General features: G+C 60.7%; 1 protein-coding gene across 1 annotated transcript in view; it reads left to right on the top strand.

Moving 5' to 3' along the window:
• Positions 1 to 12,753, top strand: part of NR5A1 (nuclear receptor subfamily 5 group A member 1) — a 99,796-nt gene that overhangs the window by 79,175 nt on the left and 7,868 nt on the right. Inside the window, exons 3-6 of the mRNA XM_077768457.1 lie at positions 1,133 to 1,262; positions 3,200 to 3,825; positions 10,701 to 10,820; positions 12,662 to 12,744. Of these exons, the coding sequence (XP_077624583.1) occupies positions 1,133 to 1,262; positions 3,200 to 3,825; positions 10,701 to 10,820; positions 12,662 to 12,744 (959 nt within the window). The remainder of the gene's footprint in view (positions 1 to 1,132; positions 1,263 to 3,199; positions 3,826 to 10,700; positions 10,821 to 12,661; positions 12,745 to 12,753) is intronic.

The following is a 12,753-nucleotide window of genomic DNA, read 5'->3' as shown; positions in this document are numbered from 1 at the left end:
GCAGGGGCCGGCAGGTGGGCGCCGGGCGAGCCGCGGCCGCCGTCGCGCCCCTTCTCGCTTCCTGGGCCCTGGCTCCGCGCGCTTCCCTCCTTGGAACTTCGACTCTCCGCCCGAGGTCGCTCCCCCGCCTTGGGCTCCGTCCCCCCGGAGCCCGGGAGGTCTCCGCCCGAGGTCTCGCGCCCGGCCTGCGACTCCACGCCCGGCGTCTCGGCTGCGCCCTCCCTCCGCCCGACGTCTCGGCCTCGGTGGCACGGGCTGCGCCTCCCGTTGCCGTCGCTGCCGCGGGCTTTGTCTCTCCCAGCCCGGGGGCCCCGGCGGCTCGGCGNCTCCGCCTCTCCCGGAGTGAGCCCCTGGCGGGGTCCGACCCTGCGGGGCCACGCCTCGGAGCTCGGGCTCCCGGCTCCCGCCGCGTTCCGCGCGCCTTCCCGTCCCCGGCCCCCCTGCTGGGCGCCTCCGTCTCTCCAGGTTTTCTCTCGGCGTCTCTGTCGCCCCTCTCTGCCTTCTCTCCCGGTTTCTCTTGGCTCTCGATGTCTCGGGCTGTCTCTCGTCTACCGCCGTGTCTCTGGCTCTGCGTCTGCCTCTCCCAGGTTTTCTCTCGGACCTCCGTCTCTCGGTGTCTCTGATCTCTCTCTCTTTCGTTCTCTCTCTGCCTCCCTATCTCTCTGTCTGCCTCGTCTCCCCCCGGTTTTCTCCGCTCGGCTTCAGTGTGTCTGTCAGTCTCGGGCTTTCGTTGTCTCTGTCGCCCCGGGGTGCTCGCTCCGTTAGGCAGCGTCGGTCGGTATCTCTCGCTCTCGCTCTGCTCGTCTCTCTGTCTCCCTCAGACCCTGTCTCTGCCTCCTTCGTCCGTGTCCGATTCCCCAGGACACTCAGGCCCCACTCCGGCCGGGCTCGTTGGTGCCTCCCTCGCGGCCGAGCCGCCCATCTCGTTTTCTCAGAATCGGGGTTTTGTTCTCAGACGAACGAATCTGGATCCAAGTGCACCGAATCCGAGGGTCCCGGATCGGGCGCCACGCAGACCACGCCGGGGGAGGCCCTGGCGGGGGCGGGGANCGCAGGGGTGGGGCCCGGGGAGGGGACGCGGGGCCTGCGCTCCTCCCGCGCTGACTCCGTCCTCCCCCAGGGCTTCTTCAAGCGCACGGTGCAGAACAACAAGCACTACACGTGCACCGAGAGCCAGAGCTGCAAGATCGACAAGACGCAGCGCAAGCGCTGTCCCTTCTGCCGCTTCCAGAAGTGCCTGACGGTGGGGATGCGCCTGGAAGGTGCGCGCGCCGCGCTGCGGGCCTCCGGCCGCTGACCTCTCTGTCTGACAGCGGGGCAGGGGTGCGGGTGCTGGGAGGGGTGAGACGAGGGCCCCAGTGGCTTTCTTCAAGTTTCTGGAGCGGCCGCTGGCCCCTCACCTCTGCCGGGGAGGGGTGACAAGTGGCCGGCTCCGTCTGGTGAGGGGATACAGGGAGGCTCAGGCCCTGTCTCCAGCCTCTGAGAGCCGGTGCAGCACAGGGCAGAGCCCCGCAGAGCTCCCCCTCTGCAAGGAGACCTACAACACCCCCCACTGACACCCCCCCTCCCACAGTAGCCGGAGCCAAGGTGGTCGAAGCCTTTACCAGAGTTCAAGTCCCAGTGCCACCACTCACAGGCTGGGTGACACTGGGCAAGTTCCTTAACCTCTCTGAGCTGCAGATTCCCCAGCTGAAAAGTAGACCTGATAGTCGTGGCTTCCTCCTAGAGTCAGCATGAGAGAAGGGTAGGAAAAGCTAACAGGTAGTAGTAAATGCTATTATCATCATCATCATCATCACTTAGGTTACTGTCTATCATCACAGCCTTCCCGCATCTGTTTGTCCATCCAAAAGGTTCACTGAGGCCATTCACTCAGTGGGTGAGAGCCCTTCCACCATGTTCTGGGCGGGCCCTGAGAGGTTGAGGGAAAGGGGAACAATCGGCCCCACAGGACCCAGGCCCATCCTTGCCTTCCCACCCCCGTCCCCCCGGCTCTCAGTCCAGAGGGGAGGAGAAACGTTGCTGCGGAAAAACTCAAAGGTTCGGAGGGTGGACACTCGTAGGCTTCCACCCTGCGGGCCCCAGCTGGGCTGTGCGCCGAGCAGGCAGCGGTTGGCTAAAGTTTTTAAACAACGTGGAAGGCCCCTAGTGTCCCCGAGAGCCACTGACCACACGTCCTGCCGCCTGGAGGAAGGACTCGTAGATGAGAGGGGGATGTCCCGATGCCCCCAGCTCCAGGTCCTCCCGGCCAGGAGAGCTGGCTGTCACAAGTAGCAAAAACACCCTGATGGAGCCTGAGGGACCAGAGCTGGGCTGTCCACCCCGAGGCAGGAAGATTGGCCGAGTGGACCCCCAAGACACCTCCCTTGCTGGACACCACCTCTGTCTCCCAGGGCCCAGGGCGGGGTCCTGTCGGAGCAGGGGCTGGGGCCACACTGCAGCTGCAGAGATGCACTTGTTGGGCCTGGCTGGTGACACGTTCTTGGCCAGGCGGAGGGACATCTGGTCAGCCAGGGAGGTCCCTTCTCCCAGCAGGGAGCCCTGGCCAGGCCTAAACTCAGCTTCATATTTGAAGGCAGTGGGGGAAGCCAGAGTCATTTTGCAGTAGGGGTTCGACGGAGTCAGGCAGGCAGTCCAGGAACAGCCAGATACTGGGGACTGGACTGGGCGCTGTGAGTAAAGCTGACTAGGGCCTCCTTCCTGTCCCCATCTCTCTGCTCAGCCTTGTGCTAGGCCCCTGAACCCACCCCTGAGTCCCCAGCAACTCTCCGTTTGGGTCATGTGGCCCGATACCACTCAGCGGGATGAGGGTGAGCAAGAGGCAGGGCATCTGGGGCAAGGACAGTGGATTCTGCCTGGAAGAATCCAGGCACACTTCTGGAGGCTGTGGCCCCGGGGCTGGCTGTTTGGCAGGCAGGAGAGAAGGAAAGCGTTTGAGGCAGAAGACGTGCCAAGCAGAGGAGCAGAGAGATGAGGTGGAGTGGAAAGAACATGGGGTCTTGTAAGGGATGACCTGGGAAGGTAAACAGGGCCTTGAATGCCGCACTAAAGGAGATTGATTTCACCTGTGGGCAGTGGGCGCCATGGAAAGGTACTGAGCGGGGAAGTGACACAGGTCTTTTTGGGAAAGATCTGTGAGTGTGGCATTATGGCAGGAGGCTTGGAGGGGGTGAGTCTGACCCTCTGCTTCTGCCCACAGCTGTGCGTGCTGACCGCATGCGGGGTGGCCGGAACAAGTTTGGGCCCATGTACAAACGGGACCGAGCCCTGAAGCAGCAGAAGAAGGCACAGATTCGAGCCAATGGCTTCAAGCTGGAGACAGGCCCTCCGATGGGGGTGCCCCCCCCGCCCCCACCCCCACCGGACTACATGCTGCCCCCTGGCCTACATGCACCTGAGCCCAAGGGCCTGGCCTCTGGTCCGCCTGCTGGGCCTCTGGGCGACTTTGGGGCCCCAGCACTGCCCATGGCCGTGCCCAGCGCCCACGGGCCACTGGCTGGCTACCTCTATCCCACCTTCCCTGGCCGTGCCATCAAGTCTGAGTACCCAGAGCCCTATGCCAGTCCCCCGCAGCCTGGGCCACCCTATGGCTACCCAGAGCCCTTCTCCGGAGGGCCTGGTGTGCCCGAGCTCATCCTGCAGCTGCTGCAGCTAGAGCCGGACGAGGACCAGGTTCGGGCCCGCATCGTGGGCTGCCTGCAGGAGCCAGCCAAGGGCCGCCCCGACCAGCCCGCAGCCTTCAGCCTCCTGTGCAGGATGGCTGACCAGACCTTCATCTCCATCGTGGACTGGGCACGCAGGTGCATGGTCTTCAAGGAGCTGGAGGTGAGTCTCTCCCCCTGCCTGCCTGGCCGCTGGGGTGTTCTCTTGGCTGCCCGAGCCTCAGTCTCAGTTACCCCTTGGATGGAGCAGTCCTGCCCACTGGCTTCGGGCAGTATCTGGGCACAGGGAAGCCCCACTGGGGACCCTGATGAGTGTTTCTGGTCCATCACAGCCATTCTCACCCCTCCTGCCCTCTTTCCTTCTCTGTTTCTTGAGTCTGTATCTCAAGACTCTGCTTCTTTTGTCTCTGCTTCTGTCTCTTTCTGTTGTCTTTCTCTCACTGGTGTGCTATCTCTCTGCGTCTCTGTTTCTCATCTGGTCAGGGTCTCTGTAGGCATTTATCTCTCTTCCTCTGAGACCCTGAGCTCCCCCCCAAAGACTAGCTGAGTCCTTTGGAAGCTGTCTCTGGCTGCCCCAGCCCAGTGTCCGCAAGGGGAGACAACGTCTCCTGGCCTCCCAGCCTTAAATGTCATAGATGCGGGCCTTCGTATCTCAGAGTTTGGGGTGCCTGTGGACATTCTCCTTCCCAGCTAAGGTGAAAGGTCTTGCTGTCCCTGCATCTCTTGTGCATGATGGCTGGTCCCACGAGTGGGTGTCTGTGTGTGCAGGGGGACCCGGGGAGGGGGTGCAGATTGCAGGACCCATCACTGATCTGCCTATAGAGGAGACCGCCTTCCTTTTCCACAAGGCTTTCCTTCCCCTGGTTTGGAGTGCCTGCAGCTACAGCAAGCACGAGAGCAGCCAGAGACACCGAGGCCAGAAAGGAGAGAACTTCCCAGTTATCCTGCCTGGTGGTCTGAAGGGCCCAAGGCCTGGGAGCTGCCCCTCTAGTGCCCTGGCTCCCTGCCATCAGGGTGCTCTGGCCACGTCAGAGGCCCCTCTAGCCCAGCCAAGGCCCAGCCCTTGGTGGCCTGGGCACAGACACTCTTTAGTCCAGGCCTCTCCGTGTTTGCCTTTCCCAAGCCAGCCCCTCCGGCTGTTCCGGGGCTGGGTGTAAACAGCAGGGTCTGTTGCCCTCTCTGCTGGGGCCACTGTAGCCTTGAGCGGCATTGTCAGTGCTGACGCCTGGGCTTCCTCCAGGGGCATGTGGCCGGATGGGCCGGGGGCACTGCCTGCCTGGGCTGGGCACAGGGTGGAATAAGATAGGAGGTGGGCACTGTGAGCCCTTGAGGCATCATGGGACGGGAGGACTGGGTTACTCTGGGAGTCAAGAGTTGGTGGTGATGATTCTTGCTTCCACAATGGAGGGTCTGGGGATGTGCCATGTATCTGTCACGGAGTGGGGCTTCTCAGCCTTGCCCCTTCTCTAGGCATGAATGGGACAAAACAATCCCATCCGCCTTTCACTCATGGTTGGAGGCCCTGGTTGGGGATGAGGATCCCAGGACGCTTGGGTTGGTTGCCAGCTTCCCTCCAGACTTCCCATGAGCCCCCTGTGCAGAGGGGAGGAGAAGCGGAGCATTCCCAGCTTTCCAGAGCCCTGGATCCAGGGGCAGGGCACTTCCTCTGGCTGCCTTCCTAGTCTCTTGGGGTTTTTCACGCAGGATGGGAAGGGCTTTTGTCCCAGCTTTGCTGAGTGTTTTTTCCTGCTTCTGGCTTCTCTGTGGTCCAAACTTTCCTGCTTCCCCTTCCCAGAATCTCTGAATCGTGCCCAGGAATATGAACCATGGTCACCATCCTCTGTAAAGGAACCTTGAAGATAAGTACCAGCCCAGCCCTTAGAGGGCCTCTCATCAGCCATGTGGAACTTCTTTCCTACTGGTCTGGTGAGCCCAGGCTGGTGTCTGTTTGCAAAGCCAGACGTGGGGAAGCAGAAAAGTGGGAGTGGTGCCAAGTGACCCTGTACTCCCTTTGGGGTGACCATCCCCCTCCCTCCAGGCAGCATACACCTTAGGAGACAGAAGTGGGGAGCTCTCTAGCTCTGAGAGTGGGGCACTGGAGCTGGCACTGGGAACATTGACGTGAACTGGACCCAGGAGGCCTCTGAGCTATTGGAAGAGACAGACATGCACACAGTTGATACCCATGCATCACTCTGAGAGCGATGCAGAGGGGCCGTCGGGGCCCAGCAGGAGAGCAAATGGCTCTATCTAAGGAAATCAGAGGTTTCTTTGATCTCTGCCTTTCCAGAAAGCAGTCCAGGAAAGTTGAGGATATTCCAGGAAGGGGGAACAGCATAGAGTAAGGCCTAGGGATGCGAAAAAGCATCACGTGGTAGGGGGTTTCAGCTGGCCCTCTGTGTCCGGAGACATTGGTAGGGTCAGAGGCAGATCTTGGACCAGAAGAGTGGGTGACAGCCTGCCAGAGCTGGCTGGGGCCCCACATCCTGGGGCAGGGAGGGCTCCTAGCACAGAGCCTGAGCTCTCCCTGGAGGCCACTCAGCCCTCTCTGATGCTGATACCATCTCGCTGCCCAGGGGAAGGCTTGGGGTCTTTGCCCAGCTGGCAGGGATGCTGCCGCGTGAATGCCCTCTTGGGCTTCTCATCCCTCCTCTTTCTCAGCTTAGATGTCCCTCGGTCTTTATTTTCCATTTCACACAATTGTGGCATGTTAGATCCGACAGCGGCCCCGAAGTTAATAACAAGAGACCAGGATCAGAGAAGCCTATGTTGGAGTTCCAGCTCTGTCAGCCCCGCCCCTTACCACAGGTGTGACTTTGGGTAGGTGACTACTCCTCTGGGCCTCAGTTTCCTTATCTGTAAAATAAGGGGAGTTGAAATATCATCTACTGCATAGGGCGGTGGTTGTAAGGATTCAGTGAACCAGGACAGGTAAAGATTTCCCACGGGGCGCAGCACACGGGAGTGGTTGGTTAGCAGGAGCAGAAGGCCCCGGCCTTTCTGTCCCCTCTGCTGCTGTCCCGTGTAATCTATACTCGCAGGAGGCGTGAGAAGGGAGAGACTGTACCCACGATCCTCTCAGCACTAGCGTTCCTCCGGGAGAAGACGGGGCCCCGCCTTGCCCTGGGCTTACGAGGCACCTTTGTACGATGCAAGGTAGCAGAAACACCTGTATCCGCTGCCCAGCGGAGGACAGTGTGTAGGCCCGGGAACTCGGCCTCTCTGGACAGTTCCCGGGAAAGACAGGCTGGGAGGATGCAAGATAGGAATCAGGGAGGGGGAGGTGAGGGCCAAGACTGCCTAATGACCCATCTTGACATCACTTCACCCCTCAACATCCAGCTCGGAGGCCCCCGACTGGCAACAGATTTAACTGCTCAGATATATGGTTTCATTTAAACAGCAGTAACTCTGTCAGTCCCGGGCTGACAAACGATGGCCTGCCGACCACTCGGCCGGGAGAGCGCCATGGCTGGCCCGTGGCGTGTCAGCCACCGGAGAATTACAGAGCCCGCTGGCCTTCGGCTGCCAGACTGATCAGACCCCAGCGGGCTGCAGAGGGGGCCTGCTGGGAGGGAGGTCAGCTCGGCACCCATAAATACCCCTTCTCCAGGGCAGGCTGCAAAGTGTCAAGGCTCCAGGAAGATTTATGGCAGACCAGCAGGAGGGGTGGGCGGCTGGTAGGCTGAGCAGACAGGCCGGGCCGAGGAGGGACCCCAGGGCTGGGCCTGCAAATGTCCTTGTTCCCAGGGTAGCAGGGAGATCTGAGGGCAGAGGAGGAACTTTGCTTAGGGAGAAAGCTAAGGAAGGTGAAAACCACCCTCTTTGGTTAAGTGAGCCTCTTAGCCACCTGCTGTCCTGTGGAGAGGGGCTGGCAGCTACAGCTTCTGATTTTCTTTTAAATAAAGAGAAGTGTGTGTCTGTGTGTGTGCGCGCGCGCGCTCGCGCGTGTGCATGCGCACGCGTGTATTCATCATCTTCACGGGCAGCAATTTGGAGTTTGGTGTCTTTATGTGTCCATCTGTCCATCTAGAGGAAGAACAAGTGAAAAGGCCATTTGGCTGGGGGTAGATGGGACCCCAGGCCGGGGTAGCATCCACAGGAGTGCCACCCGTGGGTCCACAGAGCCCTTCACCACTGACACCCCTGTGCTCATATGTTTTCTCTAAGCGAAAGAGGGAGGATTTTATTTCTCCAATTTCCCAGAACAGAAAATTAGGGCAGAGTTAGATAAGTGGCTCAGTTGGGAATCAAACAGAGGGCACAGGGCACCAAAGCTTAGCCACCATATTGCATCTCTCTGCCCTGTGCCCGCCCCCCATCAGCCCTGTGTGCAGGGCTGCCCCCACTCCCGGGGTCTGAGGTCTGGGTACAGAGTCTGCTCCCAGGGCTTGGCCAGCCGGGTCACTCTGACCCCTCTTGCTTTCTGCCCGAAGCTCAGCCTGCTTATCTCCTAATTCTCCCCCTTATCTCTCACTCTTCCACCCCCCCACCCCCTCCCTATTCCTTCAAGCCAGGCAAAGGGGCCCCAATGGGGGGCGGGGGGGGGGCGCAAGCCCAGCCCTGCATGCCCTCCCTCTCACTCTGCCTCCAACTGGGTCGTCCAAGGTAGGCCAGTTGACCCCCCGGCCAGTTGACCCCCGGCAGGCACCTTCTGCTAGGGGCCCAGGGCCTCCTGGGGACCTCCAGAAGACCAGCCCAGTCAGGGGTGTCTGGACAGAGCCCAGATCCCTGTGGTTCCTTTAGGCAAGCCACTGTCTCCTTATCTGTAACACGGACAGAATGGCGATAGGACAGGGGTGAGGAGTCGGGGTGTGCTGGGAACGGGCCTGGCAGCAGGTGCTCCCCGAGCCTTGCCTCCCCCCTTGGAAACTGGTGGGGAACCAGTCCTGTCAGTGGTTCTCTGGGGATTGGCCATTTCCTGAGGAGAGATAGGAGAGCTGTCTCTGTGATTCGGCGCTGCCAGGGTCTCAATCTCTCCCAGCCTCTCCAGTCCAGGGCCAGGGGTGGCTGAGATCTGGGGCCCCCGTCTGGGCTCCTTGCTCTGATGGTACTGGGGGGTCTAGGAAGCACTTCCTGCCGGGAGAGGAAGGAAGAGGTGTGTGGGTTCTTGACACAGAGATGAAGTGAGCAAGGGAATGTGGGGGCCTGGTGACTCAGGGCGGGACAGAGACAGGCCATCCCTCTCGTTCTCAGCACGTGGGATCAGCCAGGCGAGGCTGAAGGGAGTCTGACTGCGTGTCCAGCTGCTCCCCTACCCTGCCTGCACTTGTTCTTGCCCTCCGTCGGCCAGAGAACAGGCCCCAGGCAGCCCCCAGGAGGGGGCGGGGACAGAGGGATGCAGAGGGGGGCTTCTACCCCTCAGAAGTGAGAGCCATTCATTAGGCATTGCCAGTTCCCCTCAGGCCAGGGGCCGCCTGGGTCTCTCTGGCCCCTGAGTTGGGGGGAGGGCGTTCCTCTGTGCTCTCTGTGCCTGTCTTGGGAGCACATATCTGTGTATCAGCTGCTCACCGGCCCCTCCTCCGGGAGGCCAGAGATGAGCCGGACACCCGCCCTGCCTTCCCAGACCCCATAGGTATTGGGGAAGACAGAGGCATGAATTGATGCCATCAAATGTTGCAGGTGCGACGTCCAGAGGACAGGATTGGGGAGAGCTTCACAGGGAGGCAACAAGTGGGCCGTGAGCGCCTAGGTGGCCAGCGTGGCTCTTCTTCCATACCTGGTGGTTTAGAGCACGGACCTGGAGCCAGACAGAGCAGTGTGACCCTGGGCGAGTTGCTTGACCACTCTGGGTGTCCTTTCTCCATAGATTGGGGATAACAGCTGTACCAGCCTCCCAGCCTCATGGAGCTGTGGCACAATGACTAGCAGCTGTCACAGTCTGCATTCATCACAGGGCAGGGCCCGGGACGGTGCCCACGAAGTGCTTGCCAGGTAGCTGGTGGAGGGCTTAATGAGCCTAGATGCTGAGGGGCACTGGCGTCAGTGCTGTGTCTTCCTCGGGTGACCACAGTGCCCCTGCAGGTCTACACACCCAGGAGAGCTCAGGATTTTGTCACTGTAGAGGGTTGTGGACTGAGAAGACCAGCCATGGCTCTGGCCCGGTTCTAGCTCTCTCCCAGGAGAGTCCCTCACCTTCTCGGAGTGGCAGATTTTCATCTAAAAAATACAGATTTTGGCCTGGGGATCCCTGAGGGCCTGTCTGGCTCTGGTGTCCGGTGGTTCTGAGTCCCATTGGCCATTGTCACAAGTGTCCTTTCTTGCCGTGCTAGAATGTAGTGACCCTCCAGGGTGGAAGGATGCCCCACACAGAGGCAGCCCTTGCCCTTGCGCTGGGTGCCCGACTGCATCCTGAGTGTTTGGAATCTGCCTCGTTGTATTTCTGTTCCTGCTTCAGACGGACCATTGCCAGCCAACCGCTCATTCCAGGCCGGATGCTGGGACTGAAAGGCGCTCCCTTCTTCTCACAAGCCTGAAAGCTGTGCATAAGGCCCAGGAGGGGCCCTCTGTTTTCTCTTCATGGCTTGTCTTTTGAGCTAGTGAGGCTGCTAGAGATGCGACCACAGGCCAAATGGGCACAAGGTTGAAATTAATCATCTCCCCTCACGTTTGAAGGGGACATCTTCACAAACTACTTCCATGAACATGATTCACTAATACTTATTGAGTACTTAACGTGTGCCGAACCACCTTCTAATACTGTGCCCACTTTACAGATGAGAAAGCAGAGGCTCAGAAGGCTGTAGAATTTGCTTAAGGTCATGCAACTTGTAGGAGCACAGTCAGGGCCCGAAGCCCGGCCTGTCTGAGCTCTGAGCACCCCCACTGGACCTTGGTTTTGGTTTGTTTTGCTAGAACTCTGTCACGCTTTGATGAAGTAGGCAGCTAGGCACAAAGGGCACAGACAGGTTAAGTAAGCGGCTCGCCCAGGTCCCATACCCAAGTGAGCCTCTGAATTGAGATTGGGAGAGGGATGGGGGAGGGGAAGGTCCCTGGCAGGGCCTGGCCGGAGGTCAGGTCTGCACCTCTTCCCTCCAGGTGGCCGACCAGATGACACTGCTGCAGAACTGCTGGAGCGAGCTGCTGGTATTCGACCACATCTACCGCCAGATTCAGCACGGCAAGGAAGGCAGCATCCTGCTGGTCACCGGGCAGGAGGTGACGAGACCCTACTGTGCCCCGCACCAGGCCCTCATGTGCACTCCCAGAATTCTGAGCCCGAAAGAGATCCTAGGCCTCTCCAGGGCTGGCCCTGGGCACCTGAAACGTCAGCCCTTTCCCCTAGTTCATGCTCCATCTCTCTCCGCCCTGCCCTGGCTTTGGCCTTGACAGGAGGCAGCCCCTGGGAAGCATCCCAGGGATGTGGGGAGGTCAGGGAGGAGGTGATGGGAGAACACATAAGGGTTGGTCAGGTAGTAAAAGGTTAGGGGGGGGTCAGTCTCACCCACCCCACAGCAGAGGGGACAGCATGGGCAGAGGTGCGCAGGGGAACGTTTAGAACTGCTGAGCCACCAGGGGCTGCCAGTATGTGGGTGTGTGGGTGGGGGGGGGGGTAAAGTGAGAGGTCAGGCTGGAGGGGTTGCTGGGGGCTGGGTTGGGCAAGACCTTGCAGGGCCTAAATCCTGAGTAAACGAAGGAATGGGCAAAGGAATTTGCCTCTCTGCCCAGAGCAAGGAATTAGGGGGCACCAGGACGCGAGCTGCAAACTCCTGAGGTTTTCAATCAAGGAAGGGCTCGTCCAGGTTGTTTATGAGGAAGCGCAGGGAGAGGGCATGATGGGGTGGCGTCGAGGCCACTGTGGAATGCTGGGGACCTGGGAGAGGACAGTGCAAGGAGGAAGACCCCAACTGGTGGGGGAGGAGGTGTGAGGAAAGTGGAGAGAAGGAGGAGGGAGAAAAAGAAGAGAGACTAAGGCCTGGGCCTGGGCTGGTGGAGGGAGCATCAGTCCTGAGGGGCCACAGGAGCAAGTGTGGGCTGACAGGCCCGCAGGGGTGGGGGTGGAGGCTGAGGCCCTGCTCCGCCACCCCTATCTCTTAACCCAGGCCAGTAGTCCACGTGCTCAGTTCTTACCCTGAGTGTCGCAGGGCATCCGGGCCGGGGAGTGCTGGTCCAAGGGTGTGACCTGGAGGTCACCTGCGAACACATATAGCAGAGCCTGAGGTGTGAGTGTATTGGCCCGTGTCGGCGTGTGGCCGGAAGAGTCTGAAGGCCACGGGGACGTCCAAGTGTGCATGTGTGTGTGCATGCGTGCCTGTATTTTATTGTACAAATATCTCCACACAGGTAAGAGTGTGGTTGCTGAGATCTGCCTGTCAGCATGTCAGTGGAGACTCATAGACGGACACCCGTCTGCGTGTTACCTTGTGAGGTGGCCATACAAGGGCATGTGTGTGTGCATCTTCCCTTCATGAAGTGGGTGGACTGCCCGGCACTGTGTCCTTGCGTGCGTGCGTGTATGTGTGTGTGGGTGAGCGTGAGCTGAGGTGTGACCCCATCCCCAGAACGGGTGTCCACGTGTGGCCGTGTATGAGGCCCCGGCAGTCATGTGACCGGACCCACGTGCGTCCAGACAGACGCGCCCCGCCCCTGCCCCATGCCTGGCCGGCCACGCGGCGCAGTTCGCTGCAGATACCGCACAAAACACAGAAGCCGCTTGTACCACAGGCCTGGTGGCAGCTCTCTGTGTGTGAAGGACCCAGGACCCTCAGTTGTGCCCCTGCCCCCGCCTGCCCCGTGTTGGCTCCGCTGTCTCGGGGCCTCAGCTCCGCCCGGCAGTGTGGGAAGAGCTGGGAAAGCTGGGCCCGGGGCTGTGGGACGTGGGGGCTCCCGGGGCTCCAGGAGAGGCTGGCCCCACCTGGCTCAGCATCAAGGATGGGCGCACCTGCCCCTCCCACGCCGCCTCCCGTCTGCACACCCCTCCCCCGCTGCCGCCCGCGGTCCTCGAACCCAAGACCCGGCCGGGCCCCCGCGCCTGCTGACGCTGCCGTCCGCCCGCCCAGGTGGAGCTGACGGCGGTGGCCGCCCAGGCGGGCTCCCTGCTGCACAGCCTGGTGCTGCGGGCACAGGAGCTGGTGCTGCAGTTGCACGCGCT

Source organism: Crocuta crocuta, unplaced genomic scaffold (genome assembly GCF_008692635.1).
Source record: "Crocuta crocuta isolate KB4526 unplaced genomic scaffold, BGI_CrCroc_1.0 scaffold35, whole genome shotgun sequence".
Lineage (NCBI taxonomy): Eukaryota > Metazoa > Chordata > Mammalia > Carnivora > Hyaenidae > Crocuta > Crocuta crocuta.
This window is presented reverse-complemented; position numbering and strand designations above follow the sequence as displayed.